General features: G+C 28.6%; 1 protein-coding gene across 1 annotated transcript; it reads left to right on the top strand.

Moving 5' to 3' along the window:
* Nucleotides 1-2429: 2429 nt before the first annotated feature.
* Nucleotides 2430-12998, top strand: LOC111613541 (forkhead box protein P2-like; the record flags this gene model as incomplete). Its single annotated transcript, XM_023354889.1, has 4 exons — nucleotides 2430-2563; nucleotides 5748-5871; nucleotides 6874-7085; nucleotides 10384-12998. Coding segments are annotated over 4 exons (648 nt in total), but the record flags the coding sequence as incomplete, so codon positions are not given.
* Between the last annotated feature and the right edge of the window lie 5890 nt (nucleotides 12999-18888).

Genomic DNA, 18888 nt, shown 5'->3' with positions numbered 1-18888 from the left:
TGTTCAATTAATTTTGTTGCCTTCTTCATCAGATTCTTTGTTCAGCATTTTTTTGGTTCTTGTTTGTGATTCCTGTAAGATCTTAACAGTTATCAATTACTTCAAAGGGAAGAACAAAGTATTAAATTTTTAACTGTTTAGAATAAAAGTATAATAATTAAAATTTAAAACTCATCACATGTCATTACAAATATTATATTCTAATAAAGAAATAAAATATCCAATAACTTAATTATTTTCAAATATGAAGCATATATGTTAAATTGTATCATTATCTCAACTTCCAAATTTATCTGAAAAGTATTTGCTTTATTAAATCTCTCAGTGATGGTTTACTATAAAAATTCTACACAAATAATTTATTTTTAAGATCTAATAGCTTAATTTATTTACAAGAATAAGCAATTATGTCTTATGATTTTTATTATTTCAGAATTTTTTTTTACTGAGGTTATCTATAGTTTTATTTCAAATGTATAGCTGGCAATTTTATTAGTTTTGTTGTTGAATAGACAGCTTTTTCTTCAAAAATATTTAAAAAATTATAAATTAAGACATAAAATACATTAATATAATTCTCTCTATTTTAAATATCTATTTAGCATTTTTTTTCTTTTAATGGAGAAATTGCTTACTATAATAATAAAATCATTTAATTAATATATAATGGAAAAAAGTAGTAATATGAGCAAATATCTAGTTTTAGTTGTTTAAATCATGTTAAAAAATAATAAAATATATAAAACAGAATTTGTAGTTTTAAAAATATCTCATCTTTATTGTCATCAGATGTATGAATTATAAGATGTTGTAAGAGGTATACATTTTATAAGAGAATTTTCCATTATGAATTCACTGACACATTCCGGTGACAAAATTTATGAAGTTGTGCTGACAATAAGCTGTTATCAAGCAAATGAACCAATTGAAACATTTTCAATTTTTTTTAAAGGTGATATTTTAAAATAATTGGATTTGAAAAATATGTGACCATGTGCATTATAATGCACTGCAGCATTACATACAGATGTTACTGCAAATCATTTAAATTGTTTAATATCTGTAATTTAGCTGCAAATAGTTTTCAAATCCATTGATTTTAATTCCATACAATTCACACAATTTAATCAAGCTTGAATGGATCAGACAGTTTCCAATATTGGTGTATATACTTCTCAAATATTATAAAAATATATTTATATATATACAACCTCAAGCACTGTAGAATGACACACTATGATGTATTAACACTAATGATAAAAAAGATGTATAAAAGGTAATAAACAAACTATTTGCCTTTTGTTGAACTGCTGATGAAATACAGATCATTTCCGAACTGATAAATCTACATTTAACTTAGCTGAATAAAATCTATAATAAGATAATTGCAAAAAAAAAACATAAATAATTAAACATAAATTTTTCTCAAAAAATACATACATGAATTATTTAACCCTTTTTAAATACAATAAGATTTGTATTTATGGCCATTTATTTTCATATACAAATTTAAAAACAAGTTTTTGGAAAACATATATAAGCAATATTATTTTAAATCTTGATAATTACTGTATGAAAACTTTATATAAGTTATGATAATCAGAAACAAAGAATTATGAAAATAAATGAAATTTTTAGATAATTCATATTTTATTTAGATGGAATGTTATCATCATCATCATCATCGTAACTAGCTTTTTATCCTTCCTCTACAAAGTTTTAATTTTGGGTGGGAATGATGATGTTGATAAAACAATCGTTTATAAACAATTTTTGTGTACACAAAAAATATACTAAATCATCCACTTGTATTTATAAACAAAAATATTATAACAATATATATATGACAATTTTTTGTCAGTTCCATTTTGAGGCCCTCTTTCTTCCATGCCCTGCACACCTGTTGCACCTGCCTAGTTATGACACTAGTTATTATATACAAAACCAACTGAAATAAGTTTGAATAGATTACAAGAAAATGAATTTGTTTACTTTTATAAATACATTTCATTAGTATAATTTTTTTTTTGATAATCCATAATTGAAAATTTTATGTTTTAGATAATTTATTATGAAGTATATCATTAAAATATGATTCAATAAAAAATATTTAAAATTTTTATTAAAATTAGAGAAATGTGAATAGTGCTCAATTCTAAAAATATTAATAAATGAAAAAGTTCTTAATATAATAGTGGTCATAAATTAAATCTTATTGTAAACAAACAAACATTGTAAGGGAAACCTTAATCAACTTTTGTTAGAAATTATGAAAGGAAGTTTTATCAAATTTCAAATATTAGGAAAAATTTAATGAGTTAAAAAAAATTCATTTATTGGCTACATCCTCAAAGACCCTAAAAACAGACAGGTATATTGTTAGGGACAGTTTTAAAGATCTACATACTTCCTTTCCATTACCTTGGTAGAATGCAGTTCGGCACAACCTAAGTCTACACAAATGTTTTACTCGTGTTGAGAATGTAAAGGGGGCAGTCTGGACTGTTGACGAGCTTGAATTCTACAAACGTCGCCCCCAACGTCTCCAGGACCGAATTTCAGGGTATGTTATTTGTGTTGTGTTTCTGTGAGTGGTGCACTTTGTGATACTTATTTCTTTTTCTCTCTTTTTCTTCCCCACCTTCCCATTACCTACACTCCTACTTACCTTTGGGATGCACTCATAAATTTCATATTTAATATTTCATTTTTTAATACTTTTTTAAATTTCTGCTGTTGCTTGAATGTTTTCTGCTGTTTTATGGCATTGTTATATATTTTTATATATGTCTTGACCCTGCTTTTCTGGTATATAATTCTTTACTCTTTTGGAATGGTCATTCTACTTTGCTTATGTTGTTCCCATGGCAAATTTGTGTGCACCCGTCCCATGACTCCCTCTCCACCCCATCCTTTCTCTGCACAGAATGCAATTCGCACCAATCTGTCTCTACATAAGTGCTTTGTGAGGTATGAGGATGACTTTGGCTCCTACTGGATGGTGGATGACCATGAGTTTGTAAAGCGGCGTCACTTGAGCCGTGGTCGGCCCCGAAAATCCCCCGAGTCTGACCTCATCCTATCCACACAGTAAGCCTGCCTTTCTTTTATCTATCACCTTGTGTCTGGCTGTGCTTGGCTCTATGGCTTGCTGCATTTTTGCATGATTATTAATATTTGTTATTTATTATTCAATGTATTTTATGTGAATAAATATTTTATAATATTAAGAAATATATATATATATAATAATAAAACTGCATGACATGTAGCAAAAATAATAGTTCTAACTTTTAATTTCTTTTGGCTAATTAGAATTAAATGTAGATTAGAAATATGTAGAGATAGCTGCAAAGTAGTGACATTTTTTTAATTGTGTACTTGATTATCATTAAAATAAAGACAATTTGCCATGCAATAATTATTATATGTGAAAAATTATTATAATGTAATTAGTTAAAAAATATTTTAAAAAATAAATATAAAGATTTTATTTAAAATAGTTATTAATTGAGTGTAATTTTTTACAGAAGTATTAAAAATATATTTTAAATTAATTCTATTGAAATAACAATGATATAAACTTGCTGAATATTTTTATTTATAATTTTAAATGAGACCTTAATTTACATGCAATATTTTAAGTGAGTTGTATTTATTGATTTTTCAATGTATGTCATTTTTATCTTTGCTTGAATCTATGAAAATGAAAAAGTTATCAAAATTAAAATATACAAAATTAACATAAAATTATCTTAAACATTTAATATTATCCATATAAAATTTACATTTTTACAATATTTTTTGGTTTTCTATTATAATTTATTTTGAAAATGAAATAGCATCATTATATAAAATAAACTTTTTGGATTTCTATGCATTTTAATGCACCACTTTTGGATATAATTTATAAAAACATTCCAGAAACTAGAATCTATTATATACTAACTAGTCTATGCTTACCATACAACTTCCAGTACATTGAGTATTCAATCACAAACATTTTTGTTATTGTTCAGAGGCCATCTTCAGGTGAAATACAAGAGTTATAGCTGGCCTTTGAACAATACCAAAAACATTTGTGATTGAGTACTAAATGTGCTGGAAATTGTAGGGTAAGTGTAAACTAGTTTTGGATGTAGTTAACACAAAAAAGTTTGTTTTCATTAATTGTCTCTGAGGTTGCAACATTTTTCTTTTATTTTTCTTACCCTATGGGCATTAAGATGGCTTTTTTTGAGTCCATCATGGGTTCAGCCATGCCTCCAAAGGCAAAGGGGTGGCTGAGTGGGGGACTGGACCTGACATATCAAGGAAAGGCATTCACTCTTAGGTCACCCAGAGTGAAAAGCAGAAGCCTTAAGTGCTTCAGTCAGCTAGCTGGTGATGGTAAAGCATTAAAAATTTTCAAAAATGTTTAAAAATGATAAAATATTTGATGCCATTTTCTCTATGTATTTTGATTTTATAGACATCATAGTTTTTTCTGAATATAGCATATATAATGATATAGTACAGAGAATATATATTCTTGCAAAATTTTAAGTATTGATATTGAATATTATAATTTTTTTCAATTATACATACAAAATAATGATTACATATAATTTTACAAGATTATTTATAAGAATAATAACTTAATATTTAAAAAATTTTATATTTAATAATATGTTTACGAAACATTGAATAATTAAAATAAAATATCCAATTTAGAACTTAATCTTGATGCATAAACTTTACAAATTTTATTTTAAAATAAGATCTCATTTAAAATGAATTATAAAAGTTACACTCATTATTTACTTTAATTAAACCAATTAAAGTTAATCATATTGAAGTGTTACATTTTAAAAATAATAATAAATGCATTTACTTTTTATTTATAGGTCTAAAGTAAAAATTGTTTATTCAGTTTTTAAACAAAGAGTCAAGAAAATTAATTTGAAAACCAATTTGTAAAAAGTGATTGAATATTAATAGCATTATTTTACTTATTAAAATTAATCAGATTTATAAATTTTTAATTAAAGAAATACAATTATTACAGTGCAAACATAAACAACATTTAATAATTATTCCAAATATTTTTTACTTTAAGAATAATATCCAATAATGTTCTCAACATTTTTAAAAGTGATAAATTTTAATGCACACTGAATAAATATATTATTTGAAATTGTTATGTTTGATTATGCTGCAGATTATAACTGATATGACCAATTGTAATCTAGTAATGATTTTTTTTTTCATTTAAAAAATATATTATTTTTAAGAAATGACATTTTAAACTAATGTTAAATTGGATGGATTTAACATGTGTTTGTTTAAAAGGAAAAAAAACTCAGTGAAAAACAGCATAAATATCCTTATTTATAAATGGGAATAAAAATTCTTGATTATTTGTGATAAAAACCAAAATATTCCCTGATTTATTAAAATTTTATTGCATTATTATTGTTCAATTTGTTTTTTAACATTTGAAAAATATTTAACACTTCAAATATGATATATATTATCTTTCTAATGTAAAAAATAAATATTTTAACTCTAATTATAATTTTAAAATGATAAAAAATATCATTTAAAAAAGTGATTAAAAATTTATAGAATGTTTCTCTATGTAAATAACAAAGTATATTAGTTTTACTAAAATGCTGTAAGATATCTTAACAACTTTTTTTTCTTTGTATACTATGAAAATTAAATTTGCAACATAAATAAGCTATAATTTATATATGTGTTTTCAGTGGTTTACAGCTTTCATCTCAAACTCCATCATTAGTTCAGGGCCAGTCACAAGGACAGATAAGAAGTCCGCCATTGCAACAAAGTCCTGGCCTTTATGGTGAAAGTTTGAATGCGTCATTACAAGTAAGTTTAAAAATGTATAAGATAACAATTGATAAATAAGATAAATTTAATTTAAAAATAATAATAAAATATAGAGATTATATATATAGGTTAAATATTCTGGAAAATAAATTTTTTTTTTTTGAATATGTTTTTATATTTGATAAGATAAATAGATTTATCATTAAAATAAGACATTATTGCCATGAAAAATAATTTAACTTTAACAAAGACTATTAAATTTAAACTGAAAATAGATTGCAGAATAACAGAATGTGTTGTGTTGATTGAGATGACCTTCATAATTCCTAAACATTAAATATCATTATAAAAATAAACAATTTTGAACACCAGAGCTAAACTTTAATAAAATTTAAAAAGTAATGAAATTTACAAAATTTATTTTAAAATCTTCCATTGTTTACTTCTCAATAATTAAATTTTGGTTTTAAAAAATTATAACTTTAAAAAATACAAAAAGTGTTATACACAAAATTCATTTTTTTAATATGAACACCAAACATCAATTCAATATTTTTAATGAAATTCACACTTTAAGAGTTTTTTACAGATTTAAATAGTGTTGTAACACTATCTTATGAGAAATTCTAAAAATAAATCTAAAAATATTGATTATTACATACAAATTTGAAAAACTGGCAATAATTCAAAAATTAATTTTATTAAAATTGTGTTCTCAATTTATTTCAAAAATACAGTCAAAAATTAATTTTATATATACATATAAGTTAGCAAAATATTTGATATAAAAAATAATAGAAATATAGCATAATTAATATGTTTAACTTAACAAAAGTTGTATGCACAGCTGGAGAAGAAAATGATACAAGTTTATTGTACATACATTTTCGAGCACATTTTAATGGGGGACTTTATCTGTACCAAAATACTTAAGAAATATATAGAGTATATTAAATTTATAATATTATGCTTTCAAATTTATTAAAATGAAATTAATAACTTTACATGTAAAATCTTTAAATATTGAAATTTTCTTAACAGGCAGCTTTAGCTGAAAACAATCTTTCCTTCCTGAACCCATCCATGGTTAGCAACAACATGACATCAAAAACTCCATCATCTACTCCAACTCCTACATCCACGCCAAATACCACAGCACCTTCATTTTCTGGGTCTATAGGTATATTAAATGATACAGAAAGATTCATGGTAGATGTGGTCAGTCAAAGTATAACCAGTTCTACTGGCACTATGTAAGTAAAACCATTACTGCAATAAATTGATTAATATATAATTATTTCTATAAACTAAATAATATTGAATTTGATTTAATTAAAAATTACACTTTATAAGTCATGTGTTTCATTGTTTTATGAAAGATAGAATTTGTTATATTTTTATACAATTTTATTCCAGCTTAAAACTTTTAATTTAGGAAGATATAATATTTTAAAATATGATAACAGTCTATAATGATATAAAACTGTATCATTACAATTTAATACATTATTTATTTGTTTTCTACAATTATGTTATTTAAATCATATTTACATTAGTTATATTAACAGATGAGAATCTGTTAATTAAACTTATTTATTTCATGGCATGTTGAATTATTTTGTGAATTATTATAAAACTGCTCAAAAGAAACAGTTTAAAATAAATATTAAATTTTCAAAACTTTACTTTTTTTTACAAACTAAATGCAACTCACAATAGTTCATAACCAATTTTGAAAACAACAAAGCACTTAGTGCTTAGTTACAAAGTTGAAACTTAATACCCTTAATTACTTTAAATGTAATCTAGCTCAACTTCAGAATAAATGAATAGTAAAGAAACTAAAATAGTTAACAGTTATTTTTAAAGTTAATATATGCACATAAAATTCATAATATTTATAAATTATAACCATTACAAGGAATAATATATTTTTTAATACAATAAGAAAAATTAAGTTTTAGTTTGATAATAAGAATCATGAAATATAGAATTTTAATTGCATTATCACAAAAATTAACTTTTGTTCAATCATGCAGAAAATGACATTATAATTAGGAAAAATTATCTTACCTGATAGAGCACACTATTTTTTACATTTGGGATTTAAGAATATATTTCCTTGTTTATAATAATTAAATACATTTTTTAAGTTATATATCTTTTTAACTTTTATAACAACTTTTGAATATTATCTCTACTTTTCACTATTTTCAGTATGGAAATAAAAATATGTAAATGATAATTTTGGAGGATTACAGTTGTTTAATTTGCTTAATTTGCTACTGCATAAGCAAATTAAAACAACTGTAATCCTGACAACTAAAAATTGAAAAAAAATTATTATTATTATTATTATTTTATTGTATTGAAATACAATGAAATTGTACTCAACATTTTAGAGTTACAAGGAGATCTTGCAATTTTACAAGATATAAAATTTTGATCTTTAAATATGATGTCTTGTAGTATTAAAAAGTAAACAACGAAACAGTGAAATGAATCTTTTCTGTTTATGATCTCGAAGAAATTAATTATGCAATAAACAAAATATTTAAACTGTGTATTGAATAGTTTATTTTATTGTCTCATTATTTACATTTTAACACCAGAAAATGGTATTTAAATAACATTATCCTTGTTGCTTTTATAATGTTTGAATTTTGAAAACAATAAACAAGTTTAATTAATTGAATTACTAATTTAAATGCATTTTTTTCTTAACAAAAATTTTTTTCTTTTGATAACATTAAGTGACAAGTTAAATAAATATTAATACATTTCATGATGCAATCCTCCTAATCTTTTAGACAAAACTTGGATCTTCACTTTTCATTAATTAAATTATAAAACAACATGTCCTAAAACCAAATTTATTTCATATATAATAAAATCTGCTTTATTGTAATCACTTTGGGACTTGTCTGTGTTGAAAACAATAAGCAGAGTAAATAATTAAAACTACAACTAGTGGAAATTCTGGTTTTATTGATTCTCACTTTAAATGCACATGTTAAAACAATTAAATAATACATAAATTGAAGATTTATTATTAATTAATATTTAATTCATTCAGTATTGCTTTCCTGCTACAGTTTTTTTTAACTAAGGCTGCCCAGAGGGTAACAGGGACATGGAGCAAAACTGGGGACCTTACTGCAAATTAAATTATTATATTAAACTAAAAATGTAAATAAAAAAAGGAAAAATATGAAATGAATATACTTATATAATTTTCCTAGTATTTTTATAAAATATAAAATTTAGTTTGTAAATATTTTTCAAATACTGTTTTTTTATTTATTGGCATTATATAGACAACCCTACTTCCTTGCAGCCTGAGGGAAATGTGCTTCTTTTGCTTCCTCTGAAAGTCTTTGTGCATAAATAAGAAATACTTCTGTATTGTGAACAAGTAATTAAACAGTTAATGTTTAATGCATTGGTTAAGAATGATAATGATAACTGTTATTGATTGCATGCTATTCACCACATGGTGAGACTGTAAGCATAGAAATAAGCTTGAAAATGTATATTTATCTTAAAAAATGATTATTATAGATAGGATTTGATTATACAGTAGTTAAGTTAAAATCTACTTATAAAACTTTTGATATGCTAATTTTGATAACAATATCTGTAATCACAGATAATATCATCAGAAATGGAAGTGTACTGTGATATAATATATACTACATAATAAATATATTTGATTTTATTTTATGTATAATATAGTTATTTGGGAAAAAATGTTTAATATTATATGATTATAAAGTTATTATATCTACAATATACTGTTAAAGAATTTATAAGTGCTGATTTGGTAGATGAATGTGCTAAGGTGTTATTTTGACTTTGCTAGATCACGGAATTGAATTCAACTTTGGCATGGATATCTGTGTTTGTGGAATTTTAATGGGACTGTTGTTTAGGGATGCTTTAAAGTCACTGAAATAAGTGCCCTTTCAAATGAAAATTAAATTTAAAAAAGTAGATAATTAAACTAATGGGCAGATGACTGAGGTTAAGTTATCAACTTACTGCTCTTGAGGATTTTGGATAGAATCAAGGCTGTTGAAAAACCCAGAAATTTGTTGGAAATGGTCTGTCCTAGATACATCTTGTCCCATCATACTAGATTGTCCCATAAAAAGCCTAATATTGTTTGAATTTATGTATTTTATATCTTAATATGATATTAGATATCAGATTAATNTGGGTTCACGTACGTAATGATTAATACGCATGCGCGTAATGAATTTTATTCGCAAAGATGTATATGTTCCAAAATGTTTAAATATTTAAGCACAACGATTTTCGAATATCAGAATTTAAAACCTGAGGAAGACTGAGGAAGGCAGTCGAAAACGTTTGTTGTTTTCATTAAATATATTTTTACTGGTCAAGTAAAGGTTTTTATGTGTGTTTATATCTACAGAGATGGTTTCTTTATTCCTGTTTTTTAATAATTAAAATAATTTAATTTGCAATTTTCTTTTTTTCATTTAGGAATTAACTTTAATCATAGTAATTGATTAATTTTTTTTATAGCCATAACAATAATACTGTAATAATAAAACAAGAGCCAGAATCAGATGAACCTGTGGGAGTCACTACAACTAGCCAAGACGATATGTCTGAAGATATGGAAGAAGAAGAAGAAGAAGCTGAAGATCTCTCCCTTTCTTCATCTGTGGCATCCGAGCCACCAGCAGCAGTCTGTCCATAGGTCAGATAGAATCTGCTAATTTAATCATAGCCTCTATAAGATGGCTTGTACATGTCTGTATTATGTGGCCCTGTCAAGGACAATTTTAACAAAAACCAAGTTTGAAATTCCCATCAATGTTCTTAGAGCTGCAGCTTCAAGCAGAAGTCTTCTCCGGCCAAAAATAACAACAACCCATAATGATACCTCGCTGTTGCTATACCTCATCACAAGTGACCTGTCTCTCTCTCTCCTGTGTGGTTCCTTATACATCACCTCAAGAGCTTACACCTCTTTCAGCTCCAAGGGGACACTGTAATGTTCCTGCCATCTGTTGCCACTGCATTCAAAGTGCAGGACTTAATGAACAAGCAATGGCTGTCCAAGTCACTTCCTAATAATATAGAGTTGCACTCTGAGAACACTTCCATTGCACTGGTTTTAGTGATGTGATAAAAGTTGGTGAACTCTTTTGAGAGCAAGGTTGCTCTGCAGTAGATATATAATTTGTATTAAACAGCATGTTCTATAAGAACATAACATACATACAAAACATACATGCATACATATATAAATATACACACATAACATATATAACACACTTTCACTATTGTAGAAAATTAAAAATAAGCATTCCTGGTGCCACATCTTTTGTTCATAGTATTTTGCAAGTATGAGTGAACCAAATAACATCCTGTTGTGACACAGTTACTGTCAAGCCAAGTTCGTCTATTGTGTTGTTCTAAGCTACAAAATATGTAAGATAACTTTTGCAACCAAAAAAGAAAAAATAATGTGTTTTGTTCTCTACTAAAGCTTTTTGATTTAATAGAATATTTTTAAGGAGCACACTGCATTTTAATGCAGAAATTAAATATTTTGTTTTCTGAGAAAACTTCAAATTTGAGCTGTCTAATGTTATGATAGATTTTAATTTGTAAGCGCACAAAGTGTTGTTTTAGTGAGCATGCTGTTACTCTGCACATAGTGCAGTTTAGTGTATTTGTGTTTGCCTAATATGATTATTATATATAATAAGTTTATTCATTCTCAGCAAGCTCTGTGCACTTAGAATCTTGTTGTAGAGACAAAATACAATAGTGTAGAACACACATATCAATCAGTTAAATAATGACAGTAAATAGACATGGGAGCAATTTGGATATAGTTGTTTTTAGTATAAATATATATAAATATATATATAATATATTTGTATACAAATTGTATACAGATACAAGCTTTGTTAATCTATTTGCTATAAGGCATAATTCAAAATATAGTTTTTTTGTTAAATTTTTTGGATTTCAAAGTTTTAAGCTGTGTACAGTGCTATAATTAATTAGAACGTGAATTGCTACCACGTTCGAAAATAACAGCGAATCCATTACCGGATAATTTTTTAACTCGAAGTATTTTAAAAAGTTCTTTTGATTACCACAAAATGTGACTCACCGTCTTTTGTAACAACTGATTTCATTTCAGACATTGATATTATATATACATTATTGAAAAAAACTGTTTTGATGTATATGGTGACAAAAATTGTACCATAAAGCTTGAAAGAAAGGATAAAAAAAAGCTTAAACAGTCATTTTTAATAATTGGTTCTGAAAACTGTTTGTCAAAAAATCATTAAATCAAGAATAGTTACAGCAACAGTTATATTAATGAGAACGAATGAACAAGTGGTGCCTGATGTTGGTAGAAACCTTTCCGGTTCTTGTTGACTACTTAATTGAAATATTGTGGAGTAGACCAAGCTATGCCGTATGTTTCTTGTGTACTTCACATTGATGTAATTTGTCTGTGTTGTAGAAAAATTGTTGGAAATAATGGTATTTTTGTAGCTTGCAACTAGCCCTAGTGGCCACCTAATCTGTACAACGGGCAATGTTTTGTGTCCAGAGAAGAATCAGTCTTTAAAGAGCTTTGTGTTAAGGTCACAGTTCATAATAGAAACTCTCATTAAAAACATGAGGGAAAATAACTATAGGAAAGTAGTGATTTGTTGACACATTTAAACATGAAAAAGAAAAAAAAAATTGTAGAAACGGCTCCCTCATTATAACACAAATCTAGTCTTAGAAAAGTTCCTGTAGATGATCTTTTTATTTATAGCACAAAGCTAAAAACTTTGTAAAAATATATCCCAGTGTGCAGGACATGGTTATGTCTTGAGGGATGATGTTAGTAGCTTTGATGTGTGCCTAGCCCTGGTAGGCAGTGGACTGAAAGTAGATATACTTGAACTCCCTATTCTGTAATTGAGAATGGGAAAAAATCACAGCAATAAAAAACAAAAACTCCATAGAACAATACTGTATGTAGACGTCGAGTTGAACGTTGTAGACCATTGATACTTGGCAGCCTCACCGTTGCCACTAGAAATGTGTAATCGTATAAAAAGGACCAAAATAAAGTAAATTGAGCAGCAGCCAAAATGGCTGAGATCCTGTAATGTGTAGATGTTTTATTCTTTATTTAGTATATCATAAACAAATATATATTATATATTTTCATACTATATATATATAAATCTTTAATTTGCATTATTAATAAATTAAGCAGATTCAGGTAAAAGTTACATTAAATGATAAAATAATATTCATAAATTTAATATATACAAGGTAATACAAAAGTTTCTCCCCAGTCAATTATTTCAAAAACTAATAGGCATCAGGAAGAGGTTTATTAGTTTTTGAATTCAAGGAGTGATTGTCTGCTAAACAATGATGCTAATTGCCATCCTGCAGCCCTTCTATCAAAGAGGGCTGTTGTAATTTTAGTGCAAGCATCCTTGATGTATTTTCAATGGGTAACATTATCAATTATGTAGTATATGAAAAAATACATATCTTTTAGTGAATTTCGAATGATCAAGTATGATGCCAGAACAGGTTATCAAGTATGATAGGTAAATGCTTCACTGCACAACACGTAAGAGGGTAACAATACATCACTGCATAACACAAATGCAATGCAGTGTGATTGAATTTGAGTATAGATTGAAGTTAGGACTGATGTGGATATGACAATGATCACTTTAATAGAAAATATCAAATGACGTTAAATAAAACCACTAAAATAGTCACCAATCACTACTAACTTACACTTAATCACACATTTAACAAGTGGTGCGTTATAGCTTCATGGAGCCCAAGCGAATTTGAATTAAGGAGCCCCATGTACAGTGTTAACTTCAGACACTTCTTCGGGGAATATTTTCGTATAAAAGATTGGTTTCCCCAGGCAATTGCCGTTTTTCCCACAATATAACGGGCCACTGCATTCAACCACTCCCGCATAGCATTCGTGTTGTCCAGTGAAGCATATACCTGTCATAGTAGACTTCTGGAATACCACTTGATATTTCAGAATGTACTAAAGATAATAGCACACATTTTTTTCATGTGCTAGAACTTCATGATTGACATTGTTGCCTTATTTTGATTAGATGTTGCGATTACAATTGCCCCCACCGATGGGACGACTGGGAAGACGAAAATTTGCATCATGGTTTAGTGCATGTCTGACAAAGTATGAATCAATATTTGGTAAGATCTAAGGTTCGTAAGTAGCTTTTCATTTGCTCTGTGCAAGATTTCATTTTTGGGCCATTAATTATTTTACTTTTTCGGCTTGTTGCATAACAGAAGGGAAGTATGTCCAGCGGTCACAAATTATCCCCAAGATTTTTACGTTTAGTCTAGACTCTGGACCTTGAAACATACAGAAATGCAAAAAATTAATTTATTTTTATTTTTATTTTTTCCTGTATATATGGATGTTTGTGTGTATGTATTTGGGTGAGTGGATGGCACGATATATTTCTTTTTATCAACTTTGTAACTTAATAACTCCTATGAAAATTTCTGAAATTTCAGGGAGATTTGCGTATTAGGGAAAAATGTTTCTAGAAATTTTCAGGAACATCAGATCTGTTCCTGTTTCAGTTCCGTTGGTGTTAAGGAGGGAGCCATATCTCAAAAAGCTTTCACGTTATGAATTTTTTTTACTTGTAAAAATTTTTATTTACCAAAAAATAAATGTATTTGTTTCGGGATTTCTTTTCAAAAAGTTTTTATTATAATTATATTGTTATATAAAAATTATTTATAAATAAAATTTCATAACAGACACAATTTTAAACTTTGCTAAAGTGTTTCTTAAACATAAAACATATTTTTTCGCCAGGAAAGTCACACAACTCGTTGCTAGAATGTTTTGGGGGAATGATGATGATAAAAAAATAAATGTGATAAAAACAATTGATTATAAAAAATTTTACGACTGCAGTAATTTGCAACTTTTAAATTTATGAGAGTAAAAGTGATTGCGTTTTTTATGTGCCTATAATGACATTTTTGTATTATGATTTATATTTAATATAAATAATATAGGCCTACTATTCGTATACAGTATGAAGTTGTAGTCAAGGAATATAGTTTTTACAGTAATTTAATTTTTTTCATATTTGACAATGGGCTTATCGAATTGCAACAGAAGCATCTTATAACATTCAAATATGTCCTTCACTTTGTTGTTAATTGAAATGAGACACAGAAAACCCGTCAAAATGTTAAAAATGTTTTTAAATAATAATAATAATAATAATAATAACATTAAAAAATGCTCACACCGAAAACATCAACAGGTACACTTCACTTGCTCTAGAAATAAAACGTATGTGGAGGATGGATAAGGTATTTATTGTACAGTACCTGTTGTCCTCTCTTCTGGTGTTATAACACATACAATAAACAAAAGTGTAGAAATATTTAACCTTAATTAATAAAAACATATACATGGCACTACAAAAATCTGTAATATTGAATAGATGTCACATTATTAGGAAGTTTCTAGATGTTGACACATGTATATCAATAACACAGAAACTTAATGTAACACTTATTTGGGTAGCTACGCCTTGACTTTACTCCGGCATAGCACTTGGAACCAGTATCAGCTGAGCATGCCATTTGCAAACAAATAATTATAGTAACAGTTTTGAAGTCAAAGAACAAACCTGAAACTTGGGTCAAGGTAAAAAATTTTTGGAAGAAAACTTTAACAGTTCTTTGAGTAAAAAAAAGAAAAGTTATATTCAAAATAATATATCATATTGGATGCATATGGTGGAATCACTGATTGAAATTGCCCATATATTTATTTTCATTTATGATACTGTATACTTACAGAAAGCCCTAATCTAACATTGTTTTTCATAAGTTTAATCATTTATAATTTTTACTAAATAATGTAGCCTATAATTTTTTCATTGGCATGACTACAAATGTAATCTATGCCCATGGTTATGCAAGAGAGACGGCCAGATGGCCGAGAAGATTAAGGCATTAGCTCTGAGAGATCCGAGTGGGAAAGAGAGTTTGTAAGTAGTGGTATCATATTCTGGTGGGGGCATTATGCTTAATCGCCGCACTAATCTTCGTTTTTGCAAGAGGTGCCATTATTGAAGAAGCTACAGAGACGATGTTTTCGAACCCCTTATGAGACTATTAAGAGATATTATGAGTAGGGCCTCCGAGGGTTTGTACGAAACCCGAGAGTGACGAGGGCCTCCTCTTCGCCTTAGTAGGCCTCTCTTGCCAGTATTTTATGTTGAACAAACGATATATGTAGTATGTTGCTTTATTAATTAAAGGCAGTCTTAATATATTTTAGTTTTGTTTGTAAAAATAACATTAATTTATTGGAGCTGAAATCGCTAAGGGCTCGGGAAAAAATCACCAACTTCCTGGACGGTCTTAGCTGAGTGCAGATTTCATTTTCATGGATGATAATATCACGCATATTGGTCGTCACTTGTAAATAACTTTATTGACAGTGAAGATATTTGTCAAATGGAAAGGGCAGCAGTTCTGCAAACGTAATTTAAATCTAATAGAACACGTATGGAATGCTCTAAGGCAGTGTTTTTCCAACTTATCGATCCGAAGACCACTTAAACCGAATCACAGATGAACCGCAGCCCATTAAGCCTACTCTGTAACCATCACCTTAGATAATGAGAATTTATATGCCAAAATATTGTCTATTCCGTAACCTAACGTGATCTATTCAGTAACCTGTGATGCTTGAAAATATTCTTTTCTTTGATTAAACAATATAAAATTGCATTTTAGAAAAATGACTAGATTAGCCTTTGGACCACCTAGCGCATGTTCATTAACCACTGGTAGTCCACGATGAAAACCATGCTCTAGGCCTCTAGGGCAGTGTTCCGCAGCCTATTTCTACTTGCGGCACATCTATGACTCAACAAGGCACACCAAAATGTTATTTTCCTCAAAAACTATGATACTATTAATAGAATTACATAATGCCACGAACCTATTATTATTATGTTGGGTTTAGTGGGATTTACTCGGTTCACACCGGTGGCTGTGTACTATGCCGGACCAGAGTCAAGGCATAGCAACCAAAACAAAACTAAAATTAAATAAGTGTGTCAGTGTCTGCATTCAGGAATTTCCTAACAATGTGGCATGTATTCAATATAGTGGCCTTCTGTAGTGTTATGTATGTATTTCTACTCAATTCTAAAGTTTCCAGGCTTTTGTGTAGTGTGTGTGGTATCACACCTGTACAGGAGAGAACAACAGGTACAATAAGCACCCTATCCATCCTCCACAGATGCCTTATTTCCTGGGCGAGTTCTGTGTACTTGCTAATTTTTTCAGTGCATGTGTTTTGTACATTGTGAGTGTTTGGAATGGCTATGTCTATAATGTATGTGATTTTATTGTGTTTGTCAATGAGTGTGATGTCTGGTCTGTTGTGGTAAATTGTTTTATCTGTGATTATGGCTCTGTCGTAGTACAGTTTGTGCGTGTTATTTTCCAATACTGTCTGTGGAATATACTTGTAGTATGGTTCGTGGATGTCTAATAATTTGTGTTTGTTTGCAAGCTCTTGGTGTATTATATTTGCTACTTGATTGTGTCTGTGTAAGTAATCTGTCTGTGCCAAGAGCTTGCACCCAGATGTAATGTGTTGTATAGTTTCTGGCATGATGTGACACTTTCGGCATGTGTCATTTGTGAGTGTTGTATCTTTGAGTATGTGTTTTCTGTAGTTTTTAGTATTTATGACCTGATCCTGTATGGCAATCATGAATCCTTCCGTCTCCCCAAAGAGGCATCCCCGATCTAACCAGCTGTTTGACGCAGTTTTGTCAACTTATTATTATTATTATTATTAAACAGACATCATCACCTATGAGCAAATTTATTTTACATTTCATTTCTTAGAACACATAAAAATGCGTGGCTTGTAATAAATAATAAACAAACATCATTTTATTTCATCAGTGCTGCGGCAGAGAATGAAATACAAGCATAAAAAACACAGCAATTGTGATAAAAATATATAAATAAAACTTGAAATTAATAGAATATGTAAAATTTTACGTTACACTTTCACCTTGTGACGGCACACCGGTTCCGGAACACTGTTTTTGTCCCCAAAGTGTGGTATGCGTATCCCAGAGGATACGCAAAGTGATACTTGGGGATACGCCAAGTATCTCTTCAAAATACTGTATGTGTGTCTTGTCCGCAGTCTGTCTAATCAGTCATCCTCCAGAAGAAGTAGGATCACGATCACTTGTGTGACCGGAGGTTGGCACTGACACCACTGTGTCTCGGTTGACACGAGAGCCACGACGGCGAAATTGGTTTGGGTTAGAAAGTAGGTTACACGATCGGCCGGTGAGTAAGCGATCGGGTTCTGGATAGAAACTGAGAGACAGCTCAACAGAAGTAAAATACTCAGACACTAAAGTTAAAAACTAAATAACCATTTAATTTCAGCGAAAAGGAGTACATGATACAATATACAATATATATCGTGTTATATCGACTTAATCTATCTATCTAGTGGTCGCGAGAGAGTTACAATTGTTCGCCAGTCGGGAAATACCTGCGTTGATGGTGATGCTTCTTGATTTAGATTTCGCGAGGACTCGGAGGACTAGGGTCTTGAGGTTGCCTGGATTTGGATCGTTCGGGACAGGTCTGGATCAAAAAAGTTCTGGATCGATCCGGGAAAGTTCTTCTTCTAGGCACAGTTGAATGTAACGTGAAAATCCGATAGAGTACGATTGGCACTGATTTTAATCATAGAGGGCAACTCCTTGACTGCCCGTTTGGTATTATATTAAAATGATGAAGTCAGGATAGTAGGTCAGAAGATCGCCTGAAAGCGTCTTTATCGATGCTTAGAACTTAAAACATGATATACTCCCAAGTGTGAAAGTTGACAGATAATTGACAAAGTTAATGTTACGATGTTAGATTGTCTATATTGAAGTTCGGATTCTGGATTCT

Source organism: Centruroides sculpturatus, unplaced genomic scaffold (assembly GCF_000671375.1).
Source record: "Centruroides sculpturatus isolate CEXI.00-Female unplaced genomic scaffold, Cexi_2.0 scaffold1699, whole genome shotgun sequence".
NCBI lineage: Eukaryota > Metazoa > Arthropoda > Arachnida > Scorpiones > Buthidae > Centruroides > Centruroides sculpturatus.
The sequence above is the reverse complement of the archived record's forward strand: the minus strand, read 5'-3'. Positions and strand labels throughout refer to the sequence as shown.